Below are 18421 nucleotides of genomic sequence, written 5' to 3'. Positions count from 1 at the left end.
TGCTACAGATATTGTTAATTATCAATTATTCTATAGAGTTTCCATCGAATAGGATTATTCTATTTAAAGCTATTCGTCGTGTCTGCGCCTCGTCGTCATCCTGTGTCTTCCGCGAGTTTGCCGTGCACTTTGGAAATTTGCCAATCGTGTCAATGGTTTACTTTCTTCCGTTGCACCCAGACGAGAGACGATGCGTCCAAAATTCATAGCCTATCATGCACGCTGTATTATGCTGAAATACGATTCGGGAAGCGTAACGGGGAACCTTGAAGGAGAGGAAGAAGCGAACGCGCGTTCCTTTTCCTATTCAAGTTCGCCAGTCGAAGCACGCTAATGAAAGCGATTTCAGTGAAATGCAGGTACATCCCTCGGAATAATGAATAGCGCGATTTTCATCGGGCCGCTCATTGGTTTTCATATTTTCCCTGTTCCTGCTTCGCTCTACGTGAACAACATAATCGGCTGCTTAAGCAATGACGTAACTAGAACCTCGTTAAGCTTACGTTGATACGCATTCGATGGGAAACTCGACGATGAAGAATAGAAAAGAATAGAAAATGATTTATATTTTAATGACATTTAATACTTCGCGACGTAGCGGGATATATAGAAATCTTCAAACGATAAAATTAAAAGGGAATTTTCAACTACGTAACAGCTATACAGATAATTGTAATAATAAATATCTATTCATAGAAGAAATCTATATGATATGGTATAAAGAATTATCGATTTCTAGTCTAATGCACCGAGTTGAACTCCGAACTGAATATGCCGAATAGAAAGCAAAGCAAATCGGCGGAATTCTACCATTATTTGTATCCGGTTACACGTATAGGTATTCACGATGAATGGTTATTCTTACGCAGTCGAAACACGAAAGTCATCTAATTCGTGGCAAGGTAATTCTCATGATTATATCGATCGACACAATTTGTTGCGCGTAATACGTTCTCGTGAATTTCTTTATTTTCTGAATTAATTTCACCAATAATTATCCTACCGTGATATCTATATTTTCTGTGTCACGTTTACGCACGGCTCGGTTACTTCGAATTATTATTAACAATTATGACGAACGAATCGACTTTTATATATCTACAGCCACGTACAAATTAAAATGGTCGTGTCTCTTTACGTAAGTACATGGTATGAGACAATTAGATAGAAGCACCGCGAGATAATGTCACGAGAGGAAACGATCTATCCTGAAGTGAGAGAAATCGTTGTACGTTGACGCGGCGGTATAAATATGAGGCGAGACGAAGAAGAATAAAAAAGGCCCGTGAAAGGTGAAGCGTTAGACTAGAATGTTCGCTAATGATAAAAATAGAGGTTCCAGTGAAATTATAATGTGTGCCGAATATGAGCATTAACTAGACAGAAAGTAGAATAAAATAAAAAATAGTTGCATCTGTCAATGTAGAAAGCTAAACATGTTGCTATGCAATCTGTATTGATAAGTGGAGCTCCGCATCTCGTAAACGATTGATAAAATATTTTTGCACTTTGATCGATATGCTCTTGTGATTCTAATGTATCGTGATGTTAGAAAAAGGCAAAATAAAATAAATATGACTTAACGTAGCCATACAGGCCGCATAAAGGCAATTTTATTGAATCGAGTAAGACGAGTATTTATTATAAGTGATGGCACTGGCTATTAATGCATCGTGTTTCGTTTATTAAAGTACATTACACGTGTTTTGTAATAAGAGAATGCAATATAAGTATAGGATGTATATCCATAATATTCATACTTAATATCACGTTTAACATGGCATCCATTTGCCCTCATCATTTTAATCTCTTATGAGAATTAAATGAATGTAAAAATTTGTCAACTTTGAATTCGACGTGACAGCAACAATTTACTGGGAATGCAAAGTAATCGTTGGTTATCGTACTATTGTCCGTCAATGACAAGAGTTGGCGATATATGAACTTCTGTTTGCACTTTGTATAGTATCCTTCGGCGAAACCATCGATCACTTTGCATGGTTGGCTCTCCTCCCTATTATTAAATTAAATTGAAATTTACTTATACTTATTGTAAACCGAACAGAACAGAAACTGACATAAAATGATACTTACAGGCATGTCTCGATGCGTACAGCTTGCACCAAGTCTTCATGGTTTACGATATACTTCCATTCCAAATTTTTCGTTATTCCTAATTTAGGAAATACAAGTTGCTCCTACGGTAACCAAGAAAATCTTGATTTCAACATAATTATATCAATAACATTACATTATTGAGATATCGATCAAGTCGTTAATTTACCGTAGACAAACAAAGTGGTTTGTCCTCCAGTTCATTCTCGTATCCTGGTAACGAATCTACCTGTTAAACAAAAAAAAAAAAAAAGGCTACATATGAAAGCGTGTGAATATCAATTAAAAAATGTACCATTATCGTAATTAGCTAAAACTAAACTGCCAGCACGCTGAGTCGAGGCATAGTGTGAATTGCTTGTAATGTGTGAAATTTATCGGAAATGAGGTTCTTTTTGAACATTACTATAGAGCATTTTATTATTCGATAGTACGGAACAAGGTGTGGCAGCTTGGAGAAAGCATGTAGATTTTGGGTGCGTGAAGGGGAAAACTAACATTTATTATAGCAGTGAAGGGACATTTAAAAACTGGAAGGTTTGCAGAAAAATTGGCACAAAAAGTCTGGGCGTGGAAGAAACACGGAAGGGAAAGCGGAAATTGTCGAATGGCCAAAAAGGATAGAAAAAGATAGAATTGGAGGAGAAACGAGCATAGGGGGCAATGTGCAAAGCGTGAAATGCAAATGGTAGTCAGTGAAATAGTTCAAGGTAGTTTTAAGGAACAAGAGTGCCTTACAGCAAACCAAAGACAGTTCTAGAATAGGAACATTCGATGCATCGCTAAAGAAATAATTACGTAAGACAGATTCGGTAACAATGTGCGATGAAGATAACGTACACCTTGTAATACATACGTGTACATGCACATATGTAACCAAGTGCAATTTCTATGCTAATAAGCTGAAATGAATAGTTTATTAACCACTACCAGATACGATTATTCGATGGTAATATGAAAAGACGAAAAAAATCGAAGAATTGCATGTATCCCGTGTCATAATATCCAATTACTAAGACAATGAATCCGATCGTGAAATTTACGAACATCATCCACGGTAGCGTAATCTCGAAGATGCGGATTCTTTCTTAATTCCCTCGACACTATATCGGTTGGATAATACAATGTATTTTCGCAATAGGTTTTATCCTTGCAAATCGGAGCCGGTTTGTACACTGAAACATAGCTTCGTTAAAAAATGCTTTCAGGAAAGATATTTATTTCGATTATGTAGTTTAAGTATATTACGTTGCGGATTGTCACTTTGTGTCGTCTCGTATGTAGGAGAGGTCATTGAGAGAGGAAGTATAAGCTGTAAAAGGTTTCAAGTAATTATAATTTCCACAAAATAGCAGTTAAATAAAAAGAGACGATTCTACATTATCGTGTACATTAACGACGCGATGATATTCAGAATATGAATATCATCGTTTAATCGTTCCTATGATTTTCTGTATCTGATAAGGAAATTATCGAAGAACCGAAGATATTATAGCGGTTCGGAAGAGTTTTAAATAAACTGAAATGATAAATTCTGACGTCTAATCTTATCTACGAATTTTGTAAATATGTACTTAATTTATTGAGCGAGATTCTTTGTTCGCTTTATAGTTTCGATATTTGGTAATTATTATGAATATCATGGTAGAAGATCAGATTAATACTATTAAATTGAAGATATTTCCTTCGGAAGAACGTTTCAAAAAAATTATAATGATCTCACCAGTAAGAATCCAATTCGGTTTAGTAACATCTTCGAACAAAAAGGCGATTTAGAATTTTCGCACTAATAAATAATGAGAACTTTCTTTTACTAAATAAGCAAATAAACTAAAAATTCAACTGGAAGCATACGGAAAACGGTTCCTTCTTTTAATGTTTCTTTCGGCTTTGGTGACGACTTGGCTTTATTCTATTTTTGAAAATTATAGATGTACTTTAGAATCGCTATCTGTGGTTTGAGTTAATTTTTCTAAAGAAATACATTTGCTTTCGTGGCTTTTCAACAACTGATCTCATACTCACAGTTTTATATCAATATCCACGAGGAAAATGAGATTACGATCACTTTGTATACTTTATTTATTTTTTCTATTATACTTTCAATGATTTAACTAATAGATTAATAAATCAGTTAATAAATTAACAGTGTTTATTATCTCAAAATAATTAATTTTATAATTTTACATTAGAATCTGTAAATAAACGTTACAGTTGCCACTATATATTTCCGACTACTTTGTGACAAATTTTCAATGTGTAATTATGGTAATAATTTTATTATTTTAAATATTCATAAAAAGAAATATGTGGATATAAGAAATATAATAACAATATATTAAACAATTTTTGTCAATTATTCATAAAAGGAATCAATATACAGAGTGAATCAACTAACAGTTTAAATCAAGATATCGGCTGTATTGTATATTATAAATGATGTTATTAGTTTTCTTATAGATGGACACGTAAAGGTAATGTGTAGGTCAACTTAATTTTTTTAAATGGGTTTGATGACATTTTTTTAAATGGAATTATATTTTGTAATACACTAATACAGCTTGAGATTCTCTATAAAAATCATTTGTCACGTCCCGCGCTGCGCACGCGCCGTAACGTAGACTAAAACTACCAATAGCGCGAGTGAGCGTTCCAATTTGAAATTTAAATAAATTTTAACAATTTGTATAGAAACCAAATTCGAGCCTCACAACCCCCACGGAATAACCCGTCACATGACGACCCCTCCACGGTAGACCTAAATATAAATAAGCGTAGCGACATAGAAGAAAGAGAAATGACTCCTTAGTTCAGAGTAGTTAATTCCTCAGTTCTGTGTGATTAGTTCCTCAGTTCCGGGTGATTAATTCCTTGGTTCTTGGCGATCAGTTCCCCATTTCTTGGCAAGTAATTTCTTTGTTCATAGCGATTAATTCTCAACTCCTTTAGCTCTTAATTTCTCAGTTCCTTTGCCTTTTAATTCTTTAGTTCCTTAGTTTTTTCAGCTCTTAGTTCCTTTAGCTCTTAGTTTTGCTCTCAGTTTTTAAGTTCTTTAGTCCTTTAGTTCTTTATCTTTTAGTTCTTTGTTTCATTAGTTCCCAGTTCTTGTTAGTCTTGTTAATCGACGTGTTTGTATTTGTCAATTTGTAAATTATTGAAAATCTATCAAATTAAAATTTTGTAATTAATAAGAGCGAAAACGTATTGCGAACGATTGTAACTTCGAGTATTCGAAATTTCAACGACGATTTTGTCAATATCCAATTAGAATACGAATAAACATTTTTTTTGTGAAGAATATTTGTCTAATAATATAATAGGATTAAGCGAACATTTATTTTCACCAACTTTAATCCTCTCCCGTGCCAGTACTCCTGCGTGGAGCAGGTTAGTCGAAACGTGGAGTTTAATTGCCAATCGCATTAAACGACAGACAACACTACAATTTAATCTGAATTCAAAAATTAACGGCAACACAACCAAAACGAGCCAAACAAAACGTAACACATTGATCTACTTGTGTCGAAAAACTACTGGTTTAGTAGATATTTCAATTTCAACTTGTAAAACTTATCGTACGATAAACAAGGAGAGACGTAAGACACAGACAAGATCCAGTGCATCGATTAATGTACTAAAGGATATATAATTCCATTTAACAAAAATTTCAACGAAGTTAACCTCCTCATGACCTTCATGCGTCCACCTACAAAGAACTAACATTAAAACACGCTCCCTTTGAATCCATTCAACTTTTACCTGAAACATTTTCCGATATAATTAATAATATCGAAAATATTTCAGCTTAAACCCTTAGGTGACTCACCCTGTATATAAAAATGTATGCAATAAAATAACTAACATTAACAAGATTAAAATGCTTTATTTATATGTATTGTACGCACATTCAAATACACAGTACGAAGCGCCAGGCATTACCAATGAAAAGGAGATTTGGTAAGGAAATTTAAATAAATGAAAAGAATATTTTTAAGATAATTTCCAAACTACAAATTCTAATTAACGTTAGTATCTGTAATCATTAAGGATGTATTTTATTAAATAAATTTTGTTTTCTCTCTTTTGTACTACCTGTACTGACTGTTATAAGAAAATTACTAGCCGCTGCTATATTTCCTTAAATGTCCCTATTTACGCTAAGCTAGGTACACTAGTGTGAAGTAAACTGCAGTTACTGTCGTTAAAGTGCTTCAGTTCGCTCGATTTCGCATTGCGTCCAAAGAAAATCAGAAAAATGTCGAAGAGGAATCCAGGGGACGAATATAGAAAAGGTTTTATTCATTTTATTTATAATCGTATCAGTCGCATTTGGTAAAATAACATTTACTTCGTACCTTGCAGAAAATGGATAGTGTTCTAGTCTTGATTTGTTTTCGTTATTGATTTCAAGCCCACAATCTTTAATTATGGAAACGCCAAATTCTAAATATGTAATTTAGAAAATCTATTACGAAGCAGTTTTAGAACAAAACTAGACGTGCAAATCGTACTTTTATTTTCTAAATCTCGTTTCTTACTTTTCATGTATCGTTTTTGGGTGCATGCATCCTACAACCATGTGCCAAAGGATGCTTCACAATAATAAAAACGGATTGAATGTTAACCTTATGTAATAAGATTATCAAGTAAATATACATATATCGTATATCGTATTGTTATAAATAACTTTAGGATATGTATGTTACATACACACTTGTTTCTTCTTCATCATCATTTATTGATTTCATTTGTTTTTAAATTTTATTCGGAATTACAAGAAACTTGTGCTAAGCATGCCGCTTAGATATTTCCGGTTAAAAGATACAATGTTGTTTAACTTGATCTGAACTTTGCCAGTGTTTGACGTTGTCAGGGTCAAGTGTGTACAGAGCAGAGGACTCCAGGGGAGATGACAGAGGAAGGGATCGTTCACCGATTAGATCAGATGACCGGTGTGAGGCTGGTAATTACAATCAAAGTGATGCCAAGAAACAGAAGCTGGCATTTGGATTTGGGAAGAAAAGTGGAACAGAACAAAAGAAGGGTATTCAGATAAAGCTAGGCTCTACATCAGTAAGTAGTAATGTATAAATTGACGAAAGCATATATATATTTGTTCTTACGAGAACTGTATTTTAGAAACCCACTGTAAAGGCAACACCAATCCAGAGGCCAACAGTAGCTTCTGTATTCAATGCAGATGAAGAAGATGAACCTGAAGAAATGCCAGCAGAAGCAAGAATGAGAATGAGAAATATTGGAAGAGAAACACCAACCTCTGCTGGTCCAAATTCATTTGGGAAAACAAAGCAAGGATTTTGCGATTCCAAAAAAATATTTGAAAAGACGCTCAAAAAAGCAATGGAGGAAGCAAATAAATGATTCCTCCCTTGATGTACTGGGCAATTATTGTTAATTGTATATTAATTTTACAAAAATGCAACAATAGCGGAATTCTTGCTGCAGTTCTATGCAAAATATTTTTATCAATTTTATGCATTATTAGCAGGCACTAGATATGAAGTTTCACTTCATATTTAACATCACATTTTGGAAAATAAACATAAGGTACTGTTTAGTATTAACTATGTTAAGACTGCACTTAAAAGTGTATTTCTTTGTGTATCTTATGCGGGACTATGCAAATACATTTGACTTGTGTAATTTTTACATTGTGCATTACTATTATAATAATTTTGAATCATGTAACAAGAAATTTTTAAAGTGACTTGTTTAGGAATGATAGGAGGTTTAAAATAATTTATCTTGTAACTTGTAGAATAAATGATATAAATAAAAAACAGTTAATATCGATTTTATACTTTATTTTATTTAAAATTTACATAGTAATTTATTTCCTGTTTTGTTGGCCTTGACGCAGATCCTAAACAGAACAAAGATATGATAAAATGAATGTATATCAAAAAAATTGATGAAATTAATAATATGCATAACTATGTAATTTAATAATAATTACCCTAGGGAAGTTACGAACTGGAGGTGTCCTAATACGACGATTTGCCTTTGATCTGTTGCGAACTACTTTGGAGTGAATAGCACAAGAAACGCAATAGTGCAACTTGGCATACAACTTTGGAAGTTGATATGCAGAATAAAAGCTTGCTTCTGTGATATCTCTCACGGCAGCTGCTTCTACGATATTACGAATAACAAATTTCTTAATTGCTTTATCTTTTGGTACACAGCGTGCACAATTAGTACAACGGACAGGGTTTACATGGCCACGGCCATGCTTGGCACGTCCACCATTCCTGCGTTTGCAAGTCTGAAAATAGAAAAGTGAAATATACAACAATAACAGTGATATGGAATATTGATGCTTACTAACGTGGATAAATAATTGTTAATTACGTTTCTAACTTTTTCTTCTGAAGTTTAAAATTATTAGTACTACACATGGAGGTTATGTATAAAATATAAACATACAAATATTCCTAACATGTAATACTCAAAATACAAATATTATATTTCAGTGCATTTTATTCTTAGTATTGAAAAAATTATAGTTTATTTAAAAATGGTATTCTACGAATATACACAATATGAAAACCACATGGTCAACAATCATTCTGCACTTTCATATTTCACGAATACATCACCGTTAATACTCATTATATTATGTAAAACTGCGTCCTACGCACTAGTTTTTTTATTAATATTATATATTAAACAAATACACTATGCACAATATCGCAAATTAAAAGAATTATACACGATAAATAAGAAATACTTACCATTTTCTTCCGTCACTTGTTGGAGAAAGATCGGAAACAATGTATAATGACGTTAAATGAAGTTGGCAAGTCAAATCAATGTACTTCCGTTCACGTTAAGTTGGCATTCAGTTTCAGATCGCGTTTGAATCGTGATACTCGCGCGCTTTGAATTTTTATTAATTTAATGCTATTTGTTTGTTTAATGTTAAGTGTTAATGCATGTGTGACGTTTATCAAATGAAATATATCACAGGGAAGGAATTAAGGTAATATAATACTGTAATTCGCATATTTCAAACATGACTTGTAGAAAATTGTGTCTCAATATCATAGATTTTATATATCTTCAAATGTATAATACGGAACTTAAATCATAAAAAAATATATAGATCGATAATATTTATTAGAAAAACTGAAATGCATTGCAATATATTATCTGATATTACCAGATATTACGAAACATTAATCAAGTAATGTAACTAAAACAATTTTTGGACAATACTTTACCATTGAATATTTATAGCTTGAATAAAATTTGATTGTCCGTGATTAAAATGAATAAAAGTTTTACGTTATATGAATTTCGAGCAATTACAATTTAGCCTAGTATCTTTTTGAACTTCTAGTGACATAATACATGCGTGCTTACACTTTAAAATGCATGTATTGCATAGTGACAAAATGGAGAAGTTATGCTCAACATTACGAAGGATAGATGGATAAAAGCAATATAATTTTACAGCGAAGAGCAACGTTCTAAATTAACTTTGTTTAGTTGTTGTATGTTGTATATTTTCTACAATGCATTTTAGTGTAATATAACAATAACAAGTTTTTAAATAAGATACATTTTATACAATTTTTATGATTGTATCATTAGAAGGATACATTACGTACTATTTTTAATTTTTTGTAACCTATTTTATTCTATTTGTATTCTTTATAATTTTATATTTTGAATTTTGCACAAAATGGTAGAAGAGGTTGTTAATTCCACTAATAAACCAAAGGTATGTTTATCTTGTGGTGCGCTATCATTGTTAGCATGATTGAAATTTGATCAATTGTCTATAAAAGAAATGCAGCAATTAAGGGTATAAAAACTTTATGCTGATTGTAAATGAATTGGATATTGTAGAACAAAACTGCTAGACCTCGTCCTGTTTATTTATGGAATGTGTTAGATGTACAAAAATGGTTGAGGAGGCATTGCAGTGATTATTATCAATTATACCATGAAAAGTTTCTATATGTAAGTATTTAAATTATTTAAACACGAGGAAATATATAGTTTCTGTATTTTATATACTTTTGCATTGATCGACATTGATCAATATCATTTATGTTTTTTAAGCACGATATCACTGGAAGGGTCTTGTTAAGAATAAATGAAAATATTTTATTGAGACTTGGAATTGATAATGAACAACATAGAATGGACATTTGGCGGGAAATAATGAAATTGCATCTTAAAACAGATATGTTAGAGATTAAAGATATTGAACGACGTAATAATATGAATTTTGATTAATATGCTGCATGAGATAGAACCTTATTTTTTATAATATCTTGTGATAAATGATATTTTATATTTTTTATTGATAATGATACAATATTAGTAGTTTTTAAATCAAATGTATTAAATGAATGTACTTTTATATATATTTATAATAAAGTATTTGATACCTTGGGTATATTATTGTCTCTGATATTATGATCTACAAGAAAATATAAATGTATAGGAATAAGGAAGTTTGCAAACAGGATTTGATTGTGTAGTAAATTCTTATTGTTATTTTTTAAGGAAAATAATGAATTTTATTTCACAATTCTTTATCATAAAACAAAAAGTGTCATATTAAAATTACTTATCTGTATAGTACGTCTTTGAAATTATACAGCAACATTTTATTTGATAGGAAAAGAAGTTTCTGTATTACAAATTTTTTTTATGTAACATGTTATGTTTCAACAAAAATTCATTTATTGACTAGAAACATTTTGTTATTATTGTAGCATGATAAATTACATCAATTTTAACATTTAATTAAGTTGAAATAATATTCTGTTTTTTTTATTTATCATTGTTATGTACATGATCATTTGAACAAATAACTTCAGAGACTAAACTCTTCATTACCCTGTTTGTTGCTACAATTTTACATAATATGTATGTATGTACTAATGAAATAGTAATTTGTTGAAGGACACGTCGTATATCTTTAATCTGTGGTGAGATGGAAATTAGAATTATTGGTCAAAAATATAGCTAATTGTTATTACAACAAAATTTTTTAATAATCACCTTAACTGTAATTTTAATATCTTTTCAAAGTATCTATTTAAAAGTTTTAAAGATAATGTTTATGTTTAATACTTTTGAATGCTTTTTCCAATTATCAACTTAAATGTAAATTATCATTCAATCAAGAGATATTTAGCATTTTATTATCGTTGCGAAAAAGTTTCATTTTTACATAAAAAAAAACGCTTAAACTTATAATAATGAACAGTAACAAAAAGACGTTACTCTAATAAATGTTTCACAGCCTTACATATTGCGTGGAACTTCTTCGTAAACTTTAATAACTGTGATCCTAAAAAAGAAATTAATCAGGAGGAAATAAAATATTTCTTCAATTATCCTAATTATTTTTAAAATATTCACCGTTGCATATTCGTTACAACTAAGTATTTCTATCAAGATTTTAGAATTTTTCAAGAATATTTTTACGGCATAGTAGTTCACTGAGAAATTGTTATTCATTAAATATAAAGAAAATAAAAAGGTGCACTAATATTTGTGTACGCGCACATATATATGTACTTATATACACATTAGGAATCTAATAAATGCTAGACAAATGTTTATCACATTTAAGTCGTAGAAAAACTTGAGCAATGATTAGAAGAACTGAAAAGAAAACGCGATTAATTAGACGTTTGTTTCACAAGTTACTATAAGATATGTGGAAAAATTATCCTCTATTAGTATCAATTAATAGAACTACTACCTTGTTACATCTATTGGTTTACCTTTGTTTGCATATTACATATGCAAACGAATCGTGCAAATTTTGCACTTTGAACAAAATACATCTCGTTGTTAATACTATTTAAATTAATCGATAAGCAAATCGTTAAACTCTCTAGGTTATAGGCATAATTCTTCCGTGTCGAGGTCTTGAGTGTGTTTGTGTCTTCCGGATGAAAAAACGTACAGTTCCTCGTTTTTGTGCGAACAGTGGTTCTCACCACGAAAATAGTAATTAATCCCTTTTTTGTTTCGTACGTTCTTTTGGTGATCATCGATAAACGACTGAGTCGAGTCTCTCGCTGACATACCTTTATGAAACGATGATACAGTTGGATAAGTATTGGAGATTGTACGCCTCCATTCGTATCTACGACATTTAAAGTTAGTTACTTTTTATTTCTATGAATAAGAGAATCTTTTATAGAAATAGTACAATAATTGGGCCCTTCAAAGGTTAAACTGATCAACTCCATTTTGTATGAGGTTCTTAATCGAAGAGTAAAGGGAACAACAAGGAGAACGTCATAAAATGAATGGACATTTCTCGCTCTTCCCCCTTATCCTTCAATTTTCTTGTTTCAATTTGGCAATATTAAGTATCTCAAGAACCAAGGGACTTATTTCTTTATAAATTTAATTATTACAGAAAAGATAGTACAAGCAATCGTTTCAGTAAACATTTCCATGTTTTTGATAAATAACGTTTACAGTTGTTATTCTTCGCTACGTCTTAGTTCACGGATCAGCATGGCTTCTGCGCGGCTCAATTATGAAATATACTTCAAAGAATACCTTATGGAGGTTCTTGTACTTTGTGTTTTATCCGTATCCGTGGTGTCGATTGCTGGATTAGTTGACCATTTTCGCGATTTAAAAGGACATCTCTGTTGAAATTCCCTTCTAAATTTTTCCTAAAAGTAGATTCGTACACTGAGAAGATGTAGAACGATATCGAAACGTACAACTTGCTATACTTACGTTATATATTCCGTAAATAAATGGATTGTAACAGCTATTTGACATGGCCAGCCAATCGAAAAAGAACCATATGTAATGGATGTATTTGTAACTGTAATCACGCCTCTTAGTAATCTGTTTTACATATAATCTGTACGTATAACGATCTGTTACTTACTTGTTTATTTCTGAATAAAAATATTGGAAAGTGTTATAGGTTTGAAGCGGTAGCCAGCAAATTGCGAAAAGTGCTACTACAATGATCAACATTTTGATTACCTGAAACGCAACGAACAATTCGCAACTGTGTTAAATAAAACCAACGAAAGTACGTTTAAATTAAATCGAAGCTACGCTGTTTACATAAAATACGCACGTAATACGAGAACGTAGGAGAATACGTTATCGTTGTAATAGAATTATTTCTCTTTTTATGTAATTATTTTCTATTTAAACGTCCACGCGAGAAACATAGCAGCGTCGGCGCGTAGACGTATTGCGTTTGTAGGATCGAAGAGCGGAAAATTCCATAATAAAAATCGAAAATATAATTGGAGATTTTATGTTAATTAGTAATAAAAAAAGGGCTGTACCTTTATTTTATTCTTCATTAGATTCGCGTCCCGGGAATCCTCGGCATTTCCCGGAGCCTTATTTCCCCAGAGTTTTAACGCTATTCTTGCATACACGCAGGAAATAATCGAAAGCGGCGTGACATATTGCAAAAATACCAATAATCCTGAGTAAATGAACATGGATTTGGTGGATAGATTTACGTGTATGCAGAACGGTTTGTAGCGATCTCCGCCATCTACGTCAATTAGAAATTAGAAGAAACGATCGATCAGTTACGCGTACATGGATCGTTCGTTTTCAAAGCGGTGTAAGTTCATTTTCCTTTGTTTCCAGGTATCAAAGCGTTCGCGTTCACATCGATCGGAAAATCTTTTGCTGAAAGGTGTACTTAGTTCATCCGCGTGTTTATACGCTTAATTGGATGCGAATTCATTATGTAAATGGTGTTCTGTTTGGAAATTGACTGGATCAGTATCTTTTTTCAGGATTACGAGCGGACCCACACATCGCTTTTAAAGTTAGCGAATTATTTAAAATCCATGTTCTACGCTTTAATCTACTCTGCTTTAGAACAGGGAAAAGAAAGTACATACCGTTGTTTAATTTCGGTGTCACTTGTTTTCGATTATTTGGTGTCTCGATTGTTTGTACAGGCTACGGATTACAGGAAACGGATTTATTAAATTTTGGTTGATTAGAACAAAAGATTTAGATTATAAATTGTCTGTAAGTAAAACGTCCGTATTGAGGTGTAGGGAAATTCCTCGTTTTCTCAATCTTTCCACAAAATGGACTTGCACCACTTTGAAAATGAACGATTCGTATTATACATCGATGAAAAATGGAAAGTCTCTTATTCACAAGTCTCTGATAGTTTAGTCAAGTGATCTGTCGTTTAACTTACTTATAGAATTTTCTCGTACCATAGTAACCCTACGTGCAATTGCCATTGGTGTAGCCAAGCTACAGGCGAGAAACCAAATTCCAGCGATTATAATTTTGGCGGTCAGTTTGCTTGGTCCCGCGCTGTTAAATGTGAAACATCAAGTTACACGAGTTAAAAGAGAGAAAAAGAAATATAAATAACAATGGTCAGAAGAAAATCGAATGGCGTACGTCTACTTGGAGGACTTAGATAATCTACCGTTTTAATAGATTGACGCACCTGAGTGGTTTTAAAACCGCTCGATGTCGATCGATCGCGATCGCCGTTAACGTGAAAACCGAGACATTGACAGAAAGGATTTGCACGAAAGGACAAAATGCGCACATAAAATGTGGTAGGAGCCATCTTTGCAACAGGGCTGCTTGAAACTTAATAGAAATATTTCTCGTGATTAGAACAATGTATATTTTAGTTCGGATTTTATCTGAACACACACAGTTACATATCAAGTAAATCTCTTACCTGAAATGGAATCGCGAACAAACCGATAACAATGTCCGCCAATGCCAGGTTCGCTATGAAAAAGTTCGTTACGTTTTGCATACGCCTGGATGTAGCTATTATCCACATAACAAGAGAATTTCCCACTACTGCCAGAAACGATATGGTTCCGTAAGATATGCTGAGGACAACGAGTATGGCGGTTGGAACTTCGTATTTTCCATCTGAAATCAATCAGTGGCGTTTGAACTAACGAGGATCCTTAAATTGTATCGAAACGAATCGGACATTTGATATAAAAATAATCTCTCGATAATACACGCACATAATATTATGCGGTCTTAAATGATACGCATACGTATATTTTATGTTCTCCGAGAGGTATATTTTCAAAGAGAAATAAATTAAAAGCTTCCACAATTCGATCGTATCAGAATTTTTATTTTCGATTTTCATTCTCGATTTTATCGGCAAAAACCATCTCTCCGATTCGATTCTGATAAGGCATACTATTCATCGCGCGCGTTTCTTTTTATTCAGACTAACGTTTTCAAAGCGAGCGAACGAATATTTGTATGAATATTTTCGCGAATAACTTTTAAAGGCGAGATAGCCTCATGAATAAAAACATTGGATTTTGGATCTCGATAGCGGCGTCGCGCGAACCTGAAAAAGACGAGAATAATTCACTACACAAAGGAGATGCAATTTACAGTTCTTTGAAGTTGCAATTCATGTTTGTAATGTCGATACTGCTTGAACGTGACGATCAACAGATTATCAAGTGAATACAATTTGTTCATTGTTAGAAACATAAAAAAAACTGGAATGTTCAATGTAGAAAGCGGAAAGAAGGAAATATGTTATTCAAATGGATCAGATATTGTTATCTTTCTTTTCAGAATGACGAAATGTAATTCTTCGCAGGAAAAAAAGAACATGAAACAGCATAAAGTCGAGTAACTTTTAACGCCATGAAGCTTTTTAGAGTAAGCCTTTTTTTAATGTACAAGATATTCATTATCATGTCTCTAGCGTTAAATTAAATATGACTAAATGAAATATTTTGATTGAAATAATCAACGCTACGTTGATCGTTTTATTTTATAAAATTTCTTGCATGAAAATGAGTTTCCTTGTTGTATACGGTACGACTCGGATATTGCGTGGACTGTTACCACGGACTTCTGCCACAAACAGTGGCCGGAAATTTCCGGCTCTTTGCATCGCTTAAGAATATACGAAATATTTTCATCTAATAAGACCGCGGTTCTCTTCGAAGTCTTCTCGTGCAAATTAAATAACAAATACCGTGAATGACTTAAAACACCTTTAGTCATTGTTAAAATTTAGCTTCATTAGGATAAAATGTATAACTCTGTCAATATTTCTGTAATTAATTAATATAGTTTAATATGTGAATGAAAATATTATATACCATACAACACAATATAAACACAATTATTCTTTCGTTCATGATAAATAAATTCTCTTCCATTTAAGTGTCAGTATTACGTGTCATCGTAAAAAAAATAATTTTACAGCTATCGAGCTATAAGTTTTAAGCCAGTTTAAGCTTTTGAATCGCTACTTAAATAATTTTATTTTATACCGAGTTCTGTTCATTACCATTGACGACAGAGTCAGTAAAGCTTAATAAAAGAACACAGATATTTGATAAAGGAAAATGTCATTTCTACCTTCGTCGTCAATTTTATGATCTTAACTCTATGTTCATTCCTTTAAAAACAATCCACGACGATCAACTAAGCGGTTAGTTCCCGTTCTTCGTTCTGTTATAAGTGTACACTCTTACTAATCCTATTTGTATATCACTTGGAAGAGTTATTCTAATTTGGATCGTTGAGAAACTGAAAAACGAAATCACGTTCTACTTGCATGCTCGATCAAATTCTAACGAATTTCTTCGTTTATCGAATCGACTTTCTATCGACGAAATTTCTTTGATCTCGAAATTGTTTCTGAGAATTTTACTACACTTATGCTTGTACCTGCATATACGTAAAGCTCAAAGAACGCTCCGACATATTAAGAATGTCACGATGCGAAATTCCACTTTATGCTCGTTTTTCTAAAGCAACGATGCGTTCTTTTTCGTTCTTCATTCCGGTTATTAAAGGTTTCCGCGGCTCTTTGGAATTAACACGTGCAATTGATGAGGATGAAAACGGTAGTTTAGCCTCTGACAGTCTTTATATCATGTTTGAATGATGTTCATTCATATCTCGTTTTCAATAACGACGTGTACTGATAATAACATAATCCATACCAAAATCATCGTATATCGAGCCATTCGCATACGACGGGGATATCGTTGACGTGTTGTTGAACGTAGGTTGCCAAATATTTTCTATTACTTCATTTTCGTCGTACCATGAGATATTCATGATGATGGATTCTATCTGCAACAAACCAAAAACAATTCACAAGTTATAATCGTCAATAATTTCAGTAGAAATTATTCAAGAATAAGAATACAACTTTGTAATTCGTTCTCAATTATGTCACGACGCACAAACAAACTATCTTGTGTCGTGTTACTTTATAATTATTTATCGTGACCAACACCATAATTAATTAATTAATTAATTTTAATTTTTCTGACAAAAATTATTCGTAGCTGTCTATATAAATAAAAAAAAAAAAAAAGAAAAAGACAGGTCTCGTAACTCGATAGACTCGATAAATCGTATTCTCAAGCGTAGCGGCGGAAAGTATCGAGGGCATGATTTATTCATTGAATTTTATGTTGCTTGCTACACGCAAAGTTAAAATTCTGCCGGCGCAAGTTGTACGTACGATTTATCGACCTACAAAAAGGGCACAATTTTTCTGCGATCGTTTATCAAGTTTGCAAATATCCAACTTTTAGTATTGATGGAACATAATCGACTTTATTTATTTATTTTCATAATACCAAACTCTCTGGTAGAGGTAGAATTTCCGTCGTATTTCGAAACGAGCTGGTAAAATTCTGAATTTAACGAGGTGGCTAGGGGTCCTTTGTTTGAGGCGAAACAACAAGAAACAACGTTTCATTTTTTTCATGCCTCTGACAGCGGAAATTGCCATTAAGTATCCATCCTCGTCAACTTCGTTAATTCCATCGTCATGGGAGTCGAAAACTAGGTTACTCCGTTAGGCAAAATAATCTCACGAATATGTCGATTTTCCTAACTTTTGTTAACTGTTCGCTCGAAAATTTTTTTCACCCTTATCTCTGGGTTTGTATCCAGTGTACAAATAAAATTGCTGGAATTTTCATGGAAAATAGTTGAACGTGCGTACTTGGTACTTATCTTCATCGAGAGAACATTTTTTGTTCCTGGAATACCTACAATGGTTAAAACCGTAGCTACGTTTCTATTCTTTGCATTTTTATGAACTTTTCATCACTGTGATATTACTTTCGATTAAATACCAAGTCAATCAAACATATAAAAGATACGATGAAATTTCATGAATTATATAACGAACATACGGACGATAATACGAAGAATTCTGTGAACCAATGGCATTTAACGTAATATCTCGGTAAGTAAAGTAAGAGAATAGTAGTTAAGTAAACGTATTTTCTTGAATTTCTGTGGA

At 32.5% G+C, this 18421-nt stretch overlaps 5 protein-coding genes across 13 annotated transcripts in view; 2 read left to right on the top strand and 3 right to left on the bottom strand.

The window, feature by feature from the left end:
- Positions 1 to 1663: 1663 nt before the first annotated feature.
- On the bottom strand, positions 1664 to 6024 carry spz (Spaetzle domain-containing protein). 4 transcript variants are annotated; one of them, XM_033334845.2, is made up of 8 exons: positions 5942 to 6024; positions 5448 to 5821; positions 4141 to 5277; positions 3364 to 3427; positions 3163 to 3290; positions 2285 to 2344; positions 2095 to 2198; positions 1664 to 2014 (listed from the first exon to the last, which is right to left on the bottom strand). In XM_033334845.2, exons 4-8 carry the CDS (start codon positions 3407 to 3409, stop codon positions 1798 to 1800), a joined length of 555 nt encoding a protein of 184 aa, XP_033190736.1. In that variant the 5' UTR covers positions 3410 to 3427; positions 4141 to 5277; positions 5448 to 5821; positions 5942 to 6024; the 3' UTR covers positions 1664 to 1797. The 4 variants fall into 4 exon arrangements, with proteins under 4 accessions (XP_033190736.1, XP_076478276.1, XP_076478277.1 ...); XM_076622161.1 differs by having other exon boundaries at positions 5464 to 5821; XM_076622162.1 differs by having other exon boundaries at positions 5695 to 5821.
- Positions 6025 to 6266: 242 nt separating this feature from the next.
- On the top strand, positions 6267 to 7929 carry LOC117157075 (PEST proteolytic signal-containing nuclear protein). Its single transcript, XM_033334776.2, has 3 exons — positions 6267 to 6407; positions 6989 to 7188; positions 7255 to 7929. The coding sequence occupies exons 1-3, from the start codon at positions 6371 to 6373 to the stop codon at positions 7495 to 7497; spliced, it is 480 nt and encodes a 159-aa protein (XP_033190667.1). The 5' UTR covers positions 6267 to 6370; the 3' UTR covers positions 7498 to 7929.
- Positions 7926 to 9011, bottom strand: RpS26 (ribosomal protein S26). The gene is made up of 3 exons (XM_033334777.2): positions 8871 to 9011; positions 8093 to 8401; positions 7926 to 7999 (listed from the first exon to the last, which is right to left on the bottom strand). Exons 1-3 carry the CDS (start codon positions 8871 to 8873, stop codon positions 7967 to 7969), a joined length of 345 nt encoding a protein of 114 aa, XP_033190668.1. The 5' UTR covers positions 8874 to 9011; the 3' UTR covers positions 7926 to 7966.
- Positions 9012 to 9516: 505 nt separating this feature from the next.
- On the top strand, positions 9517 to 10546 carry ave (sterile alpha motif domain-containing protein aveugle). Its single transcript, XM_033334760.2, has 3 exons — positions 9517 to 9862; positions 9991 to 10104; positions 10207 to 10546. The coding sequence occupies exons 1-3, from the start codon at positions 9824 to 9826 to the stop codon at positions 10381 to 10383; spliced, it is 330 nt and encodes a 109-aa protein (XP_033190651.1). The 5' UTR covers positions 9517 to 9823; the 3' UTR covers positions 10384 to 10546.
- A 267-nt stretch (positions 10547 to 10813) lies between these two features.
- LOC117157067 (RYamide receptor) overlaps positions 10814 to 18421 on the bottom strand; it is a 28087-nt gene continuing 20479 nt past the window's right edge. For 5 of the 6 annotated variants that reach the window (XM_076621976.1, XM_033334758.2, XM_076621974.1 and 2 more), the window contains 9 exons: positions 17100 to 17232; positions 14831 to 15033; positions 14588 to 14736; positions 14327 to 14448; positions 13440 to 13657; positions 13025 to 13125; positions 12868 to 12958; positions 12682 to 12800; positions 10814 to 12256 (listed from right to left, as the gene is read on the bottom strand). In XM_076621976.1, the coding sequence (XP_076478091.1) occupies positions 12007 to 12256; positions 12682 to 12800; positions 12868 to 12958; positions 13025 to 13125; positions 13440 to 13657; positions 14327 to 14448; positions 14588 to 14736; positions 14831 to 15033; positions 17100 to 17217 (1371 nt within the window). In that variant the 5' untranslated portion in view covers positions 17218 to 17232 and the 3' untranslated portion in view covers positions 10814 to 12006. The remainder of the gene's footprint in view (positions 12257 to 12681; positions 12801 to 12867; positions 12959 to 13024; positions 13126 to 13439; positions 13658 to 14326; positions 14449 to 14587; positions 14737 to 14830; positions 15034 to 17099; positions 17233 to 18421) is intronic. The other variant, XR_013059304.1, reaches the window with a different exon arrangement.

This window comes from Bombus vancouverensis, chromosome 10 (genome assembly GCF_051014615.1).
Source record: "Bombus vancouverensis nearcticus chromosome 10, iyBomVanc1_principal, whole genome shotgun sequence".
NCBI classification, from domain to species: Eukaryota; Metazoa; Arthropoda; class Insecta; order Hymenoptera; family Apidae; genus Bombus; species Bombus vancouverensis.
This window is presented reverse-complemented; position numbering and strand designations above follow the sequence as displayed.